Consider the following 18989-nt stretch of genomic DNA (forward strand, 5'->3'; position numbering starts at 1 on the left):
AGAGAGCAATATTTGGACCCTGGGCCTGACGTTCAATGCTCTGTCCTAAACAAACACAAAAAAATTCCCTTTGCTTTCATTTAAGAAACTGGCAAGGATTGAAAGCTTAATTCTGTAAGTGTGCCTGCTACATTCTGCATTGCATAGGGGGAAAAAATAAAACATCACAGCTGTGATGGACAAAAGCAAGTTTTCTTTATTTTGTCAGATATGATATACAAAACTAGAATATTATAGGCTGGGAAAGTAAATGTTACTTCACCGTTAAAGTTTACCTTTTTTAGAATGTCACATCATCAAAACCTCTATTCACTACCACGCCCATTTCAAATATGAATAAAAGAAAATGTGTAATGATTTTTTGGGAAGAGGATTAGTAGGGGGAGAAATCCAAGCTGTTCTATGATAACATTAGTAGTATTGTTTACATAGTGTCCCCAATATAAAATAATAAACAAACAAACAAACTTGTATACCACCCTATACCCATAGATCTCAAGGTGGTTCACAACATAAAAACACAATATAAAAAACACAAATCAGCCAAAGGCCAAGTTAAAGGTATATAATGACGGCACCAGCCAAACCTCCTTGGGGACAGCATTCCACAGAAAGCCACTGCAGAAAAGGTCTGTTCTTGTGTTGCCCTCCCCCTGTGCAAGATCTCAAACTACGGAAGGAATGAAACAATTGCCAGGAGTTTTCAGGTGCATTCCTTGCACACAGGCATCTCTCATCCTAAACCTTTCTGTTCACATAGACATGGGCATAACACTGCTGTCATGTCAGGGTAATGTATTCTGTGCCTGGCACAGGTGTTGCTATGCACTGCTCTAATCTCATGGTGCTGGCACAGTGTAATCTTTAAGATCTTACTTGGACATGAGCTGGAGGAGAGGAGAGATCTATCCACAGCTAATAACCATGGAATCAACACAGAACCTTTATGTCAGGGGTCTCCAAACTAAGGCCCGGGGGCTGGATGCGGCCCAATCGCCTTCTAAATGCAGCCCACGGACCATCCGGGAATCAGCGTGTTTTTACATGAGTAGAATGTGTGCTTTTATTTAAAATGCATCTCTGGGTTATTTGTGGGGCCTGCCTGGTGTTTTTACATGAGTAGAATGTGTGCTTTTATTAAAAATGCATCTCTGGGTTATCTGTAGGGCATAGGAATTCCCTCATTATTTTTTTCAAAATATAGTCCAGCCCCCCACAAGGTCTGAGGGACAGTGGACTGGCCCATGGCTGAAAAAGTTTGCTGACCCCTGCTTTATGTTCAGAAATAGTATCACATGATGGGGACAAGCAACAAAACAACTCTGCTGTTGAGTTTCTAGAGGAATCTAGCTAGCTACTCTTGGAAACAAAATGCTTGACTAGATGAACCTTTTGATCTGATCCAGCAAAGAAGCTATTCTTATTAAACAGGTGGTCTTTGAAAAACACATGCAGACAGAACAATGGGTCATACTCATTTTTCCATGTTTTTGGTGATAACACAAATGCCTTCTATATTAAATTTATCAAATTGTTTATTTACGTTGTTTTGCTTGTATTGCCTGTTGGTCAGAGGATAAAAAAAAAAATCAGTAGGTTTCAGCCTATTAAAATTATCACAACAGCAGCATCACATCACCAATAAATAACTGTTGATGAGAAGCATATGCTTGCATCATGCCTTATCAGTTTATAGTGACAATTATCACGAAGGCATTTAGAGAACTCCTACCTGGCTACTATAAAAATCATTATCTAGAAACAAGAGCGTCTACGCTTGGAAAGCATGTTCAGTGTGTGTGTGTGTGGGGGGGGTATTTTAGCTGTTTTCAACTGAAAAAATATACACTTTACTTTGATCTAAAACTATACTAACTGTTGCCAGGCTCAGGCCATGAAGAAATCATGCTATACAGCTAATATCCTAATGGCTCCCTTCTAATTGCTTCAATTCACATCCTTCAGCATTTTCACCACATTTCCAGCTACACACCAATGAGGGCTAGAAACGACAGTAATAAAAATGCCCCTTAACCTGGTTGAAAGTTATATGTGAATGTAATAAAAATTTATCAAATTATATAGTCATTCTAATCCTGCTGAAGTTGGTCATGGCTAATGTGAGTCTAATAACCTTCAATAGAACTTTACTTCAGTGCTACTGTGGACAACACTCAACTATTACCGGTACCCTTTATCAAATCAATAAGTGCATTCAAGTGCTATGCTACGGCTTAGGATGACAAAACATGAACAAATCAGAGCAAGCTTCAGGCCCACGTGCTCCCTTACATGCCTCCACTGCCAAAGCCTCTAAGAGAACAGAAGCTTCTGTCTCACTATGTTTTGTCATGTTGTCCGGACCAACAAACTGTGGTTTGCCGACAAAGGTTTGTATAGTTAAAGCTATGGTTGTCCCAGTAGTGATGTATGGAAGTGAGAGCTGATCGCCGAAGAATTGATGCTTTTGAATTATGGTGCTGGAGGAGACTCTTGAGAGTCCCATGGACTGCAAGAAGATCAAACCTATCGATTCTTAAGGTAATCAGTCCTGAGTGCTCACTGGAAGGACAGATCCTGAAGCTGAGGCTCCAATACTTTGGCCAGCTCATGAGAAGAGAAGACTCGCTGGAAAAGACCCTGATGTTGGGAAAGATGGAGGGCACAAGGAGAAGGGGACGACAGAGGACGAGATGGTTGGACAGTGTTCTCGAAGCTACCAACATGAGTCTGACCAAACTGCGGAAGGCAGTGGAAGACAACAACAACAACAACAACAACAACATGGTTTCAAACCAACCAACTTCAAATCCTAACTGACTATATAGTTCCTGTTTAAATTAATCATAGCTAAGATTAACAGGGTGACAAGAAGAGCTGTGGTTAATCAAAAGCAGATCCAAAAAGCTTCTGAATTCATCTTTCTAAGTGAAGAGGACGAAAGGGGAGTGCACAAGCAAAAATCTCATATGGACTTCTTCCTGTACTGTTGGCATCTGTCATTCACCTTTGGGGGTGAAGTCAAACTGTTGTGATAGCATCACTAAAGCAACCTCCCCAGGGCTCAAGCCTAGGCAATGTGTATGGAGCTCCTGGGATGCCCAGATGACCCCCCTTGGCCTCACTGACAAAAGAAAGCAGAGCAATACGTCTGGCACCAGCTTGGCTGCAGGAGTTGCTAGAAGGAGGCGTACAAGGCACCATCTAATCATCTTATGGACTCCACTCTGGATTTGTGTAGGGTTTACTCCTTAGCCTATTCTCTTGAAGATGTCCTACAAAACAGTGGATGTTTAGGATCAAGAGTTTTCCTTCTCCTAGATGGGCTACCTTTCCAGGTTGATGTCTCCCATCTACCCTTCAGTTCCATGTGCAGAAGCTAAAGAATTGGTGGTGCCTGGTTTAAATGATACAGCAACAATTTGGTATGCACATTTGCTCAGGAAATAAATGACTTGGGAAGCTAGAAGCTCGATTTAAATCAACTATTTAAATCATCTTGATTTACAAATCAATTGACCCTCCTACCTATTTCTAGATGTATATGACTGTACTCACCTAGAAACATGAAATGCCCTACATGACATGTTTTACTCTATTCTTCAATAACTGAAGTTAGTCCAAAATTGCTATCACTTCCACAATTATTTTTTCTCTCATATGTGTGTTGTGTCCCTCTAAATGAAACGAATGACACACCTCCAAAAAGAGGTCACTTCACGATGGAGCAGTCCTTGCCAGAGCCAAGGTCTGCTTTTGACACCAGCACTAACAAGACTACTCCATTGCACAACAATGAATAAATGGGTGCTTGTTTCCCCACAGTCCCTCCTCTCCATAGCTAAGACACAGAGCAGGGACTCACTTAAAGTAGGAACCCTTTGCTGCAGTTTCTCCCACAATTTTAAAGATTGCACCAGCCCAGTGTGGGAGAAACTGCTGCAAAGAACTCTCAGATCCCCCCATACCCTATCCTTGGACATGAATATAGGGAATGCAAGGAATTTTGACAGATGGGTGGGGCAACCTGCCTGCCAATCATGTGTTGTCACAATAATGGTTTGTGATTGCCAGGTGGATTGCCCTACGTATCTGTCAAAATTGGCTCACAGAAGGGCCAAAAAGGTTCAGCACCCCTGCACCAAACCACAGTGTGCACAAGCCAGAATGAGCTGCAGCAAGTCTCATGCACTCACTATTCCCTGGCTGTGTGGCTAGGAAGAGCTTGGGAGCTTTTGTTTAACCATGATTTGTTGTGTCATCTACAGCAACAAATTGTGGTTAACATTATCTATGGTTAATTTTAAAGCAAGAAGCCAACTAAGCCACAGTTACTGAAGCAGGGTTATTTCAACTAGCCATACTCAAGATTAACCTCAGTTCCAGGTCTGGACAACATGGCAAATTGTGATTAATAACAAGCAGAAACAAGACCTTCCAAACTCTTCCTTTCAGGGTGAAAGGGAAGCTGAGTGCATGACCCTGAGATTTCTTACGGCTCAGTCTGGCTTTTCTTTCTTGTGCTAAGCTATGGTTTTGTGTGATGTGTTAAAGAGGTGTTTACACATAAGGTTTAGTCAGCAAACCTCTTAAGAAGACTGCAACAGTTCAGATCTAACACCAAACCAGGGTCTGGTACTATGTAAACTAGGCCTGCACTCTGGTGCTCCCCTCATGCAATCTGATTTTCTTTCTCATTGACATTTTAGCACAAGTCATAGTTTGCCTGGCTTAGAGGTAACAGTAAACTATGGCTTCCACTAAATCGGAAGGGAGAAAAATCAGAATGCATGAGAGAAGAATGTGTGTGAGCACAGAGCTTGCTCACACAGTGCCAAACAAAAAGCCCTACAAGGGTAGAGGCAGCACTATTCACCATGATTCAAAATATTTAGAAAAAGCAATGTTAAACCTTTTGGTCAGACTACTGTACTGACCACCAGCCAATTATTGACCATGCCAAGGTGCCTTTTATGAAATAAATAATCAAGTTATACACCACTTGATTGTAATAAAAAGCCTCAAAAAGATAAAACAAGTAAATCAAGAAAAATTTACAACCCTACTTTAAAACATACAAAGGTTAAAATACTAAAACAGATTAAAATTACCTCAACTTCCTAAGCATCTGGGTAGGCTTGTCTAAATAAGAATGTCTTTAGCAGGCAACAAAAGGAGTACAGTGAAGGCATCTGCTTTATCTCAATAGGCAGGGAGATCCAAACTGTAGGTGCTGCCACACTAAACCACTGAGTGCTTACAAATGCAGAATGCGTATTATGTGGCACCTGTAGTACTGCCAATTCCATTTATGTTAGGTAAAGGTAAAGGTACCCCTGACCGTTAAGTCGAGTCGCGGATGACTCTGGGGTTGTGGCGCTCATCTCGCATTACTGGCTGAGGGAGCCGGCGTTTTGTCCGCAGACAGCTTCCAGGTCATGTGGCCAGCATGACAAAGCCGCTTCTGGCAAACCAGAGAAGCGCACAGAAATGCCGTTTACCTTCCTGCCGGAGCGGTACCTATTTATCTACTTGCACTTTGACGTCCTTTCGAACTGCTAGGTTGGCAGGAGCTGGGACCAAACAACGGGAGCTCACCCCGTCATGGGGATTTGAACTGCTGACCTTCTGATCGGCAAGCCCTAGGCTCTGTGGTTTAGACCACAGCGCCACCCGAGTCCCTCCATTTATGTTATGTGTACTTAAAATACACACTCCAATTCCTAATACTTCCTAAATGTGTCCCCACATACTGAGCAACTTGTATATCTCCAATCTAATTCCACAGTATAAAAATATACACATGGCTTTAAGTGGCAGCAATTTTAATCACTCCAAGGAACTATACTAATGAAAGCAGTTCAATTTGTTTTTTAACCACAAAGACAAGAGGAAAAGTTTGAGAGTTATCTGACTGCACACAATGACTATGCTATGTCAGAATTAGAAAGGGATCTGCAATCAAGAGGGTTTTTTTGATAAGCGTATAGGAAAGGAATTCAATCAGAACAAAAGGGAAGGTGGGAAGACTGGGAAAAGCAGGATATTTCAGGCAATCATATTAAAATGACTCAAGAGAATACTTAATACTGAAAATACCTTGCCATCCTTCAAAAATAAGAACCTAATAGTGGAATTACAGAGAATGTTAAAATACATCTGCTATAATAAACTGACAAGTAGCTGGTTCTTTAGCTAAAAATACTAAATCAACAGGGCTAGAAACAGACCCATGTGCTACTTTGTTCCTGAAACACAGCAAATCAACTATTCATACAGTTGTTATTTGAGAACAAGGTCAAAAATTACTATAAGAAACACTGAGCACTGAATGCATTTTTAAAACATGCTTAAGCTATATAGTTCTAAGAACAAGCTTACTGGTAACATAAGCAAAACAACTGCACTTACTTCCAAGTAAGCATTTAAAGGTTTAGGTGCCAACTACAAAAAACAATGCCAGGATGGATCAATTCTCTCTCCTTTAAACATACATTCTTCCATCTGAACTTGACTCAAGGAGATGCAGTTGCATTACATGAGAATATCATAGATCTTTTACAAGACAAATGTCAACTTATCAATACTCCTGGGCTTTCAAGCACAGAATCCTAAGCTATTCTTATGCAAAGAATAGCTGAAATATTACTATTTATTCCCTTGGCTCAACACATCCTAGCACCCCAGTTTTACCTACTCTAGTGGTAAGAGTAAGAAAAAATGCTTAACCTTTGCAGAACATGCACCTTCTTTGAGACAAAAGAACCTCAGCAACAGGCATACACTCAGAACTATCACAGAAAATGTTACCTCCAAGGATTCTTGAAGCCATAAATATAAGAACAAAAGCAGATGCAAATATGTCACTGGCTTTGAATTTCCTCCTTCATTGTCAGCTCTCAGCATGGAACAAGAGCATCTCCAACAGCTCCTAGCAAAGCAGTTACATAGCTCGGGAGCATAGGGAAAATCAGCTCTCAGTGAAGCTGTCTACTCATTCTATTATATAAAATGCTCTCACAGAGGAACACACACTAACATTTCTCTCTAAGAATGTGAATAGTGGTAAGAAGCCAGGAACAAGGCTTCAGTCCACACTGGGGGGGGGGGGGGAGAGACTAGCTATTTACTGCCACATCCTGAAAATCTGCTACTGGCAATATTTTCAGACCTCACTAAAAGAACAAACTTGAATTCTTGAGACCAGAACTCTCTGCAACTGAACACTCAGATGCAGATGAATTTAAAAGCCCTTTCAGGATCAAATTAATTTCCTACTGAATATAATTAACCAGCCTCACAAAAAAACTCTCCTCAGCTAATGGTATGCATAATCTGAGTCCTTACTAAGATTTCTCCAGCACCATGTACAATTAAAACCTCATGGCTGTTCCACTGATCAAAATTATTTTGACTTGCATCACAAGGGAACATTTCTGCTTGTATCACTGACTGATTCACATGATTACTTATATGTGGATACTCATTTAAACAAGGACTGAGTAGTAATTTTGAACTGAATGATCATTTGGAGAACTGCTTTTGCAAAATAATTCCAATAGTCAGAATATATTGGTGTCAATACTGGGGGTGTAAACCCAGTTTCTCTTTCTGTGCACAACATCAAACAGAAAGCTATAATTTGACACAGGGCCGGAATCAGAACTACAGCTACAAAAATATACTTCAAACTTCTCAAAACATCCAAGAGAACTTTTATTCAGTTAGCTTTAGACCAACAACACTGTAAGCCCCAGTTTCCTGTCCTGTTATTAGAATTAATGGTTTAAGATATTTGATATAGCAGGCAGTCTTTACTAACTTCTAATTATCTGAACATGATGCAGTTCTCAAAAACAGAGTCATCCATAAGGATAAAATGTTGACCTAGCTTTGAGTCTAGGGCTGACTCCCTGCAATTTAATCAGTGACTAAAAGTAAAGCGATAACGTCTAGTAAACTGGGCACCCATCACTTGCCTTTCAGGTGTGCACATTCTAACTTATTTCAGAGCTGCCAGCATAAGAATATTATTTAGTGATGCCTCCAAACAGGGACAAGAAGATGGAAAATATTGTACTGAAATAATCTGAGATATTCATGGTTTGGAACTCTTCTGCTGTCTGATTATTAGGGAAGGTCAAAACCAGGGTAAGGTAAAGGAGTTCCACCATGACCCTTCCCTATCCTGAAATGGGAGAAAGATGGTGTCCTAACATGTTATGTAGCTCATCACAAAGCCACAGAATAAATTTCTCCCAATAAAATAATTTAAATTCTCAAGGAAAAAAATCATTGCTCTCAACTAGACAACCCCATCCTTCCTTCAGGAAAACACAAAGGTGAGGCGGTATCTGTGACTTTACCAGGAGGTTCAAGACTTCCAGACTATTAACTGTATTCTTACCAAGGATTTTGATGTTATATATTTTTGTAAACCCCTTAGAGGTTGTCTTGCGGTCAAGTGGTACCTACATTTGCTTTTTAAAATGAAAAAATAAAAAATAAGGCCTTGAGGTGTCTCAATAACATGGAAGGAAGAGAGTCTGAAAAAATAAAGGAACGTTATGGAAGAGTTTCCCTAGAGTTTGCAATCTCTTTAAGAAAATGTTCTTTCCTTTTTCTCTCCATTTTGAATGACTTTTAAGAAAAAAGTATTTTGATGGAGCCATATGCCCTCAACCAATGTTAGGCATAGTGAAAGGAAAAGGGTCCTTGTTTCTCCAGATACACCTTGTTCTACCTTCTTCTCCAGTATCACCAACCATCTTCAAGAGCTGAATTTAATTATCACCATCTTGATAAAAGTCTTGCTAAAAAAAACACAGTTTGAACACATACTAACAAATTGGAAATTCCATTACCCTTCACAGGATTAAGTAATTAGTCAGAAATATGCCATTCCTCAGAAACCTGGGAGATGTCCCAGGAGAGCAACATGGACAAGAAAGAGAAACACTAAGACATATTCCACAATCCTATCTATCAAAAATAAGTAGAGAAGCTGGGGGCTGCTTTGAATGTTGCACTTTTTCTACACAAAAAGCACAAAGAGAGGGGGGGCCAAGAATAGGTGTTTTCCCCTACAAGACAAAAGAGGGACTTTTGAAATCGGGGGAGGAGATAATGCACACAATGAGAAGTCAAAAAGTATACCCCATTTTTACCTACAGAGTTTGGGGGCATGCACAACAGGACAGCAGGCACCACTTCTCAGCCTCAATAGTGCATTAAGGGAAAAGTCACTTTCCCCTTCTTCTCTACTTATCCAAATGCCTTTAAAACCAGGATCCCAAAGAACTGAGCTAAGGAAAGCTGGTGGCACTTATTGATTCAGAAGTTTTCTTATCTGCCTAGGACAGGTTACAACAATATTACAATAAGACAATATTAAAACAAAACAGGTCAATAACAAAAATCAAAATCAAATATACAGGTATGGTCTGGCAAACATCACAAAAATCAAAACTGTCAGAGGCCAACATAAAGAGGAATGTCTTCAGCATACAGAAGAAGCTGGATGTTGAGGATGCTAGAAGCTTGGAATGGGGTTTTCAGAATATAGGGGGTGCCATGGAGTGTTCTCTGCCATCCCCAATACTTCAGAGGGCATAAGAACTGCCAAGAGAACACCCTCTGCCAATCTTATTATCTGAGGATCATGAGGAAAGGAAGCAGTATTTCAGATATTTGGGGCCTAAGACATTTAAGGCTTTCAAACACCAATGTGAGCATCCTGGACCTAGAAAATATCTGGTAACCAGTGCAGTGGTTTCAAATCAGGGGTGATTTGAGTTCTAAATGGAAAACCGGCGAATATCCTGGCTGCTGTGCTTTGGACCAACTGAAGTTTCCAAGCTGTCTTCAAGGGCAGCCCCAGTGTGCATCGCAATAATTCAATCTGGAGTTTATCAGAGCGTACAGTGCAGAAACAGCCATTTGCCACCCCAGCCATCCACCTCAGATCCTGCTTCAAGGAGGCAGAACCACCCAGCTGAAATCAGCAAGAAGACTACCACTGGTCCCTGTCCAACATTAACTCAGGGATGAAGATGCTGGCAAGAATTTCTCTTTGCGTCTCTTCCCTGAACCTCGTAGTTTCCCCCACCCCAAAAGGCAACACTAGGGCTTTCCCTCCAGGCAAAATAGCAGCAATTTCTATCAGCCACTGGGGGTGGTCAAAAACAGAATAATACTTGTTTGCTGGTGTGCTTGACTCCACCTCAGGTTTTATTCTAGGGGCACCCCATGTGCCCTTCCCCAAACTCAAGCTCCTTCCCCCTCCCCCCACCCCCCTTGCCACAATACAGCCTGCACCTCCATCGCCAGGGCCCTCCACATGTGTGCTTCTAACCCCCCATCCCCGCCCCTCTGAACACTGGAGCAGTTTGTGGAAGGGACCCCCATCATCCTCATCCCCCCCCCTCCGCCAGGGATGCAGGGAAGCATCTTTCCCCCTGCAAATACGCAGGTAGGGGCAGAGCCTCTTATCCATGTCAAGTTTGCCAACCCCAAACTAAATGGGGAAGGCTGAGAAAGAGGGGGGGGAATGGGGGAGGGGAGAGAGACGAAGACTCTTGTATTATTCCTCCGCCACATACCTAAGGGGAAAAAAGATCTTTTTGCCTTTTTGGCTTCCCACTCCCCCCCCCCCGACCCTCCCTGAAATCCCGCTACCTCAACGGGGGTGGGAGACATGCATTGGTGGGGGACGGAGCAGGAGGAGGAAGGGGCGTCTCTCATTCTCTCTCTCCCCCCCCCAACTCCTCGCAGGCAAGGGTCTTTTCTTCGCACCGCACCCCTCCCCGCGCAATGTGTGCTTGTGCAGTGGGGAGGGAGGGGATTCCTCCATTTCCGAAAGAAAAGGGGGGGGGAGAGAGAGAGAGAGAGAGAAAGGAGGGGAGGCTCTTTCTCCCCTCCCCCTTTTTCTCCATTCCACGCCTGAGGTAAACTGCGGTGGTGGGGGGCGTGGGGGGGTTTCTCCCCTGCCCCCTCGGGATGAGGCAGGATCGGGGGAGGGGCGCCTCTGCCGCCGCCGCCGCCTCATTGTTCGTTCCCCTCAGTGGGGACCGGGGCGGGGTGCGGCGGGCGGCGGGGAAGGCGAGGCAGGCGAGCGGGGTCTGGGCGGGGAGGCTCCAGGCGGAGGCACCTACCGGATCGGCGGCGGCGGTAGCAGCGGGTCCTGGCCGGGCTCTCGGGGCGGGGCGGAGAAGGACCCGAGGCGGCAGCGGGAGGAGAAGGAGGCGGCGCCATGTTCCCCTCCTTCCTTCCTTCCTTCCTCTCTCCCTCTCCTTTCCTTCCTTCCTCCCTTCCTTCCTTCCCCCGGCGCGGTGAGAGGAGAGGAGGAGGAGGAGGGTATCGGTGGGTGGGGTGAAGCGAGGGAAGAAAAGCGGCCTTGTAATGGCGGCGGCTGAGGCGGCTTCTTTTCCCCTCACAAGGAGCAGTAGCGGCGGCGGTGGCGGCGGCGGCGGCAGTGGCACCATCGACCGAAAGAGAGAGAGAGAGAGAGAGACAGGGCGCGAGACCGCCTGTGTGTGTGCGCGTGCGCGCGCCGAGCCCAGCGAGCAAGCGGGGCGGGAGGGGGAGGAAGACAGGAGAAGGAGGAGAAGCTGCTGTTGCGGCTGGCGGCGTGCGCGCGCCGGCGGAGGGGAGCGAAGTGGGCGGGGCGGGCTAAGGGCTGCGGCGCGAGGGGGGAAGTGGGCGGGGCTCCAGAACCTCTATTCAGAGAGTGGGAGGAGGGGGAGTGCGCGCGCGCATATGCAGGCATGCGAGGCAGGTTTGCATGCATAGAGGCGATACTTTACAGAAGCGCGCGCGCGCGGGTCACCTCCTCCTCCTCCCCGCTGGGGGGCCTTTGCGCGCGCGCGAGGCGTTCCACCGGCTAAGGCTATTTATTTTTTTTGCATGCATGCTCGCACAGGAGAAGAGGAGGAGGAGAGGCGGGGCGGCTAACGGGGAGAAGCGCTGCTGCAAGAGGCTGGCACGCGAGCCCGAGCGGTAGCCAAGATAGAGGAGGGCGGGGCTGCAAAGGAACCCACCCCACCCACGCACGCCTCTCGCGCGGCGGAAAATGCAGCGCAAGCCCTATGGCACGGGGCGAAGGGAAGGAGCGCAACGCTCGCAGCGTGTGCCCGGCACTGCCAGGCGCAACGGTGCCTCTTTGGGAGGCGTCCCTAGGATCACGTTGTCTCTGCGTTTGCGTGTCTTGGAACCTCGCCGGCGCGCGCGCGCGCACCCACGCCCTCCCCGCCAACGTTGTCGCCCAGGCAGATGCGAGCGAGCGCTCCCTCGCAGCAGCAGCAGCACTTCCCGAGCCGCCAGCGCGCATCTTGGCGCAGGGTGCGCCTCGGATATCGAAGGGCCGCCGTTAAGTGCTGCAGCTGCTGCGGACGGTTTGCAAAGCAAATGCAAGGATCCGGAAGTCAGGGGCTCGTGCCGCTCCCCCTTCCTTAAGGATGTAATACATGAACAACAACCACCAGCAATAAAACAGAAGCATCCACTGTATTCTAGATAAGGGGGATCAGCAGCTGGAGGAGGCCAAGCTGTGGCGGGGTGGGGGGGCAGATGACGTAGCGAGGGGAGGCAGTTAGCTTTTAGCTAGTCCTGCTCTAGGCCAAAAATCAACTTCCCCTGGTCAGTTCTGGCTTGGGCTGATGGGAGTTGGAGTCCAAAACAGCTGGAGGGCACCAGGTCTGGAAAGAATGATGCAGTAGGGGCAAAAGTTATATGTGACACAGAAGCATCCCAGAAAACTTATTTTGGAGGGGTGGGGAGCAAACCTCTTGTTAAATTTATTACATTTACATTGAAGGGACGTCCAACTCCCTTTAGACTGCGATCTACTCACAGTATAAAAAACTGGTAGTGATCTACCCATTATCATAAAAAGATTGGCAGTGATCTACTCAAAGTTGTGGAGCTTTTTTTAGTAAGCTAAAGTTGGCTTTTGGGGGGGGGCTTTTGTAAGGAGATCGCTGAGGGGCCAGAGATCAACCAGGATCTACCAGGAGCACCCCACGATCTACCAGAGTAGATCACGATCTACCTGTTGGACGTGCCTGGATTATTACATTGATTACATGCTTATACATGATTTATGCAGGGTTAGAATGGAATCCCAGGTATCTTATGGCCTAACTTCCTAAAATATACGCAAGAGGAGCCTGACTGCTGGATCTAGCCAGCAGCCCATCTAGTCCAGCATCCTGTTCTCGCAGAGACCAACTGGATGCCTGTAGGGGAAGCCTGTGAGCTTCCTATCAAGCCATCATACCCAATATTGTCTACTACTGTGATGGGCAAAAGCTCTCCAGGGTCCCAGGCAAAATTCCCACCCTCCCATTTAACTGGAAATGATGGCACCTTCAGCATGCAAGGCATATGTTCTGCATCTCAGGAGAAAAAAAGTGGGATGTAAATGTAATAATCTGTAATAATCAGTTGGGGGGGGGGAGAGAAATTGACTATTACTTCCTTTTCCATTTTTGAAGAACAGCTCCCCCCTCCCCAACTGGAGTCTTATGATGCAATCCCATGCCTGTTTTTGTTGTTGTTCAGTCGTGTCCAACTCTTCGTGACCCCATGGACCAGAGCACGCCAGGCACGCCTATCTTTCACTGCCTCCCGCAGTTTGGCCAAACTCATGCCAGTCGCTTCGAGAACACTGTCCAACCATCTCATCCTCTGTCGTCCCCTTCTCCTTGTGCCCTCCATCTTTTCCAACATCAGGGTCTTTTCCAGGGAGTCTTCTCTTCTCATGAGGTGGCCAAAGTACTGGAGCCTCAACTTCAGGATCTGTCCTTCTAGTGAGCACTCAGGGCTGATTTCTTTGAGAATGGATAGGTTTGATCTTCTTGCAGTCCATGGGACTCTCAAAAGTCTCCTCCAGCACCATAATTCAAAAGCATCAATTTTTCGGCGATCAGTCTTTATGGTCCAGCTCTCACTTCCATACATTACTACTGGGAAAACCATAGCTTTAACTATACGGACCTTTGTCGTATACTCATGCCTGTTTACTCAGAAGCAAATTCCACTGTGTTCAATGGGGCTTCACCCACCCACCCCAGTAAGTGCATTTAGACTTAGGCTGCAATCCCTATGCCCACCTACTAAAAAGTAAGCCCAACAGAATTCGTTTGGATTTACGTCTTAAGAAGACACACATAAGCACTGTTACCACAGTCCTATGCACATTTACCTGTGAGTAACCATTGAACTGTGTGACTGCCAAACCAACATGCATATGGTCAGGGTGTTAAATACAGTGGTACCTCGGGTTAAGTACTTAATTCGTTCCGGAGGTCCATTCTTAACCTGAAGCACCACTTTAGCTCATGGGACCTCCTGCTGCCGCTGCGCCGCCAGAACACGATTTCTGTTCTTAAGCTGAGTTCTTAACCTGAAACATACTTAACCCGAGGTACCACTGTATTTATTTTCATAGAATCACAGAATTGTAGACTTGGAAGGGACCACGAGCGTCATCTCGTCCAACCCCCTCGGCATGCAGGAATCTGCGGGAATATTTTCCCCAAGGTGGTGCTCAAAGTCACGACCCTGAGATTAAAAGTCTCATGCTCCAAATATCTGAAAGAACGCTTATTTAAAAACAAACTCTCAGCTGTGCAGTGTACCAAGATCCCTTTGTCTGCAATTAAAAACTGGCATTGGTTAGAAATCTGGCAGAACCTCACCCATCCATGACACAGCCTCCGCGGCTCTTAGCGTTCTGGCGAGACAGCTGGGGCTAAAATCCTTTCTGCCACAACGAGCGCAGTAAATGTATCATAACTATTGATGTGGCTTCTTAATATAGATAACCGGCGTGCTAATTGCATAATGCAGAGTCGTTTTGCCCTGTACAGAGCCTGCCCCTGGAAAATGATCACATCAGACAGACCAGAAGCTAATGGCAGCTCACTTAAAGACCTTCTGGGACTTAATGGGTGGCAAAGGTTTTCCAATGGCCTAGGTAGAAGGGGACTTCTTAAAAAGAAGAAGGGAATTCCAAATCAGAGTATAATAACGTGACCTTCTGGTGACCACTTGCGTAAATGGCTTTAGAACAAATTACAGTAATGCAGAGTTCTATCAATGGCTGTCTGTCATGATGGATAGATCAAGCCTCCAAGTTCAGAGGCAGTCTACCCTACTTACAGACTTCCTGGTGGCATCTGTCTGGCTACTGTGAGAAGAAGGTTGCTGAATTGGATGGACCCTTGATCTGATCCAGCAAGGCAGATTATATGATAAATTAATTAAGTGGAGAAATTAACGGAGGAGGAGAGGCTATGTGGAGCCCTCCCATGGTAGCAGAGTGCATATTCTGCATGGTCCCAGGTTCAAACCCTGGAGAGCCAGTGTGGTGCAATGGTTAGAGTGCTAGACTAGGACCTGGGAGACCAGGGTTTGAATCCCCGCTCCGCCATGAAGCTTCACTGGGTGACCTTGGGCCAGTCACCATCTCTTAACCTAGCCTACCTCACCGGGTTGTCGCGATGATGAAACGGGGAGCAGGAGAATCACGTACACCGCACCTTGAGCTCCTTGGTAGATAAAGGTGGTATGGAATTTTATTTATTTATTGAATTTATATACTGCCCTATACGCGAAGGTCTCAGGGAAGTTCACAGAACAAAATCAAAATATAAAACCACAAAATATATAATCAAAATAAAAACAACAGCCCAATAACAACACACTCACACCTGCAAAAAAACACCCACATTTTAAAAGCGCATAGGGTGTCGATCAAGTCAACCAAAGGCCTGGTTAAAAAGGAACGTTTTTGCCTGGCACCTAAAGGTTTATAATGAAGGCGCCTGCAAACTCCCCTGGGGAGAACATTCAACAAACGGGGAGCCACTGTGGAGAAGGCCCTGTACTCATGTTGCCACCAAGAAGGGCCTCTCAGGGTCTGGGTAGGTTCATATGGAAAGAGGCGGTCCTTGAGGTACAGTATTGTGGTCCTGAGTGATGTAACAAATAAAATCAGTATGTCCAAGTAGGAGTGGTCAAGACTCCTGGAGAACTGCTGCCAATCATGGACCAATGCTTTGACTTGAAAGAAAGTGGATTCCTATTATATTCAGATCCTTAGGACAGATAACCAGGCCAAGGGGGTGGATGTTGCTTCTGACACACCTTGATCTCCATCCTTCCTGCAGATCGTTGGCCGCTGTGGTGAGAGCAATGTAATAAACTAGATGGGACCTTTGGCAGGCCTCCTTATCCTGTCATACAAAGATCAACTGCCTCGTTTTGTACAGTGCCAAGCACCAGTGCTCTATAAACAGATGGCAACAGCATGGAATGTAACCGTAATAATAATTAACAAGAAGGGCAAACAAGCCTTGTGCTTAGAATTCCTCAGCTGTTGTTTATGCTGCCCCAAGTCCCTCCCATACACGGAGGCCCCGCCTGCATGGGGAAAGGCCTTGGGAAGGGGGGGGGCACCAGATGGCAGCAGCATCCCACAGGAGTTTTTGGCCCTAGGTGGCTAAAGATTTGCCCGTGTTCTTACCTGGTGGGAGGCAGGAAGGAGGTGAATCTTCTTCCGTCATCCCTTGGAGAAAAGGAGCTGGGTGCCTAAATTCAGATCCGCGCTGCATTTAAAACACATTACTTCGCCCAAAGAGTCCTGAGAGCTGCAGTTTCCCTTGCACAGAACTACAAGTCCCAGCACCCTTAAACTGCAGTTCGCAGGAATCTCGGGCAGGGAGCCAGGTGTTTCAAATGTGTGCTGAATGACCTTAAAATGCCCCATATCTCTGCATCTGGTATTAGATTAGGAAGAAAGGTAGGTCCAGCTTTATGAGCATCTCAGAGCAGATCTTTGCAAAGGTGTGGGGGGAGGAGCTGGTCAGAGTCACAGGGGTAGCAAACGGTCCTTATAATATTTGTTACTTTTCAACTAAAGTCGTTTATTTTGCGGTGACCTTTACTGCTGCAAAGGCTTGTGTCAATATTTCTCATCCAGGATCATCGTGGACACTGAGATTTGAACTCTGCTCCTTCCTATACCAGAACTTTGCCCAGACATGTTTCAGAAGGAAATAAGCAAGCGGACAATGAGGAAAGAAGAGGGGAGGTTCCTTTCTTCTCTGTAGTCCAGAAACATCTGGAGGGTTTCAGGTTCCCATCCCAACACAGCTTTTATGGGGGCGGAGGTCCAGGCAATGGCTGTAGACTCCCCTCAAGGATTTTGCCTGATGGAGCCCTGCCGTCTTACCGAAATGAGAAAAGGCTGCCACTGGGAAAGGGGAGAAGGCACACATCCTGCTTTCCCATTGATCTAGGGAAGTCTGCACAGGCTCAGAACAGCAAGAGAGAGGCTTACAGTACAAGGGTCATTATGCATAGCGCAAGGGGTGGAGGTCTGAGTTCTAGGGGGTGCCCCAAAACGCTCCATACAAACTGCTATCCTCATCAAGTTAAGGCACATCTAGGACCCCTTCCCAACTTTTTCTGTTGGCCTTGGAGGTTTTGCTCCCACGGAGGTCCTTGGGAGTAGAGTGAGGAGTCCTTCGCTTCTCCAGAACCACCAAAGTACAGTAATGGGTCACTTTTCCAACATGAGATGGGATTGTAAAGCATTTGGGATACTGAACAATGAAAGCACAGGACTTATGCCAAAGAATCCTGGGAACTGTAGTTTACTCTTCACATAAGCTGCAGTCCCCAGCACCCCCAACAAACTACAGTTCCCATGATTCACTGGGGAAAGCCCGGTGTTTTAAATTTGTGTTAGATCTGCTTTAAACATAGGTCAGAGGCTTCTCCTCCCATCTAGCCCAGGAAGGCTGATTGGCAGCAGGTTTTCTGTACTCAGATCTTTCACATCATCTGCTGCCTGAGATTCTTTCAACTGGAGATGTCAGAGGCTGCGGTTGGGACATTGTGCATGCAAAGGATGTGTTTGCCCAGAGAGTGACAGCCTCTCCTAAACACATAGCTGACGAGAACTAGAGGTGGCAAAGTCCCAGGACCAGTTGGTACCCGAGTTTTGAAATGGTGACACAACTATATTTCGATGCTGCTCCCCACCACCAGAAAAGAAAAAAAATCATGTCTGTATCATAGCACTCTGAAAAGCCATACATTTTTTTTTCTTGCTAAGCGAAGCAGACCTCCGAATTGCTCCTGGCTTTCTGCCCCTTTGGAAATGCTCCACCAGAGCAAGGGTGGGAGGCAGCTGTCAGCCCACGCTGGTTAGCAGACGTTTATCCTAGACACCTCTGAATGCCAGCACCGTGCCAGGACACGATACATAAATAGAGCTAGCAATTAGCAGTGTTTGACTCATTGCAGGAGCCAACACCCAGACTTCCTAGCTTCAGGGTGACAGGCTGGGAATCAAAGTCACTGCCTTTTCATCACACAGTCCTCGGGGACTTCCTTCTCCTCTCTTGCTCGTTTCAGACTTTGTGGGCTTCGTGGTAGGGGAGTGCAGATATCAGGCTTAGGAGATCTACCTTGGGGTGTGTCTCCCTCGCCCCCTTTTAATATAACTTCTGAGATGCAACAACCGAAGCCCAATCTGTGAATCAAGCATACCGGTACTTAAAAGTATGTGGGCAACAGGGTGCCTCTGTCTGTGAACCTATTAAGATCAAGAATTTGTCTTCCAGGATCAGAATTACACTCACGGTCCTGTCACACAAAAAATCCACTCCTGGTTTTCCACCTAAGCATTCCATCAGGCTGCAAAGACAGATGGATCTGCAGGGCCCCTCCATCTTTCCTGCTCAAAGGCCAGCTTCTCTCTCTCATTTATCACCATCAGTCCTTCCATCCGGCTGCAGGAGAACAGGAGAGGTGGCACTACAACAGCAGGGCCTCTCCATGAAGACCAGTAACTTTTGGCTCCTCCTCCTTGAAAGCTTTCCACTATTTTTTAAAAATAATTTTATTTTTCATTTTCAGCTTTTACAAACATTTAAACAAGAAAAACCGAATCTTTACAAATCTTAATTTACCTTCCT

The 18989-nt window shown here is 45.8% G+C and overlaps 1 protein-coding gene across 1 annotated transcript in view; it reads right to left on the bottom strand.

Moving 5' to 3' along the window:
- The window catches only part of LOC117051767 (cyclin-dependent kinase 13-like), a 28597-nt gene extending 17107 nt beyond the window's left edge, over positions 1 to 11490 (bottom strand). The window contains exon 1 of the mRNA XM_033158419.1: positions 11154 to 11490. Within this exon, the coding sequence (XP_033014310.1) occupies positions 11154 to 11483 (330 nt within the window). The 5' untranslated portion in view covers positions 11484 to 11490. The remainder of the gene's footprint in view (positions 1 to 11153) is intronic.
- Positions 11491 to 18989: the final 7499 nt, after the last annotated feature.

The sequence above is a fragment of the Lacerta agilis genome, chromosome 8 (genome assembly GCF_009819535.1).
Source record: "Lacerta agilis isolate rLacAgi1 chromosome 8, rLacAgi1.pri, whole genome shotgun sequence".
In the NCBI taxonomy this organism is placed as follows: Eukaryota; Metazoa; Chordata; class Lepidosauria; order Squamata; family Lacertidae; genus Lacerta; species Lacerta agilis.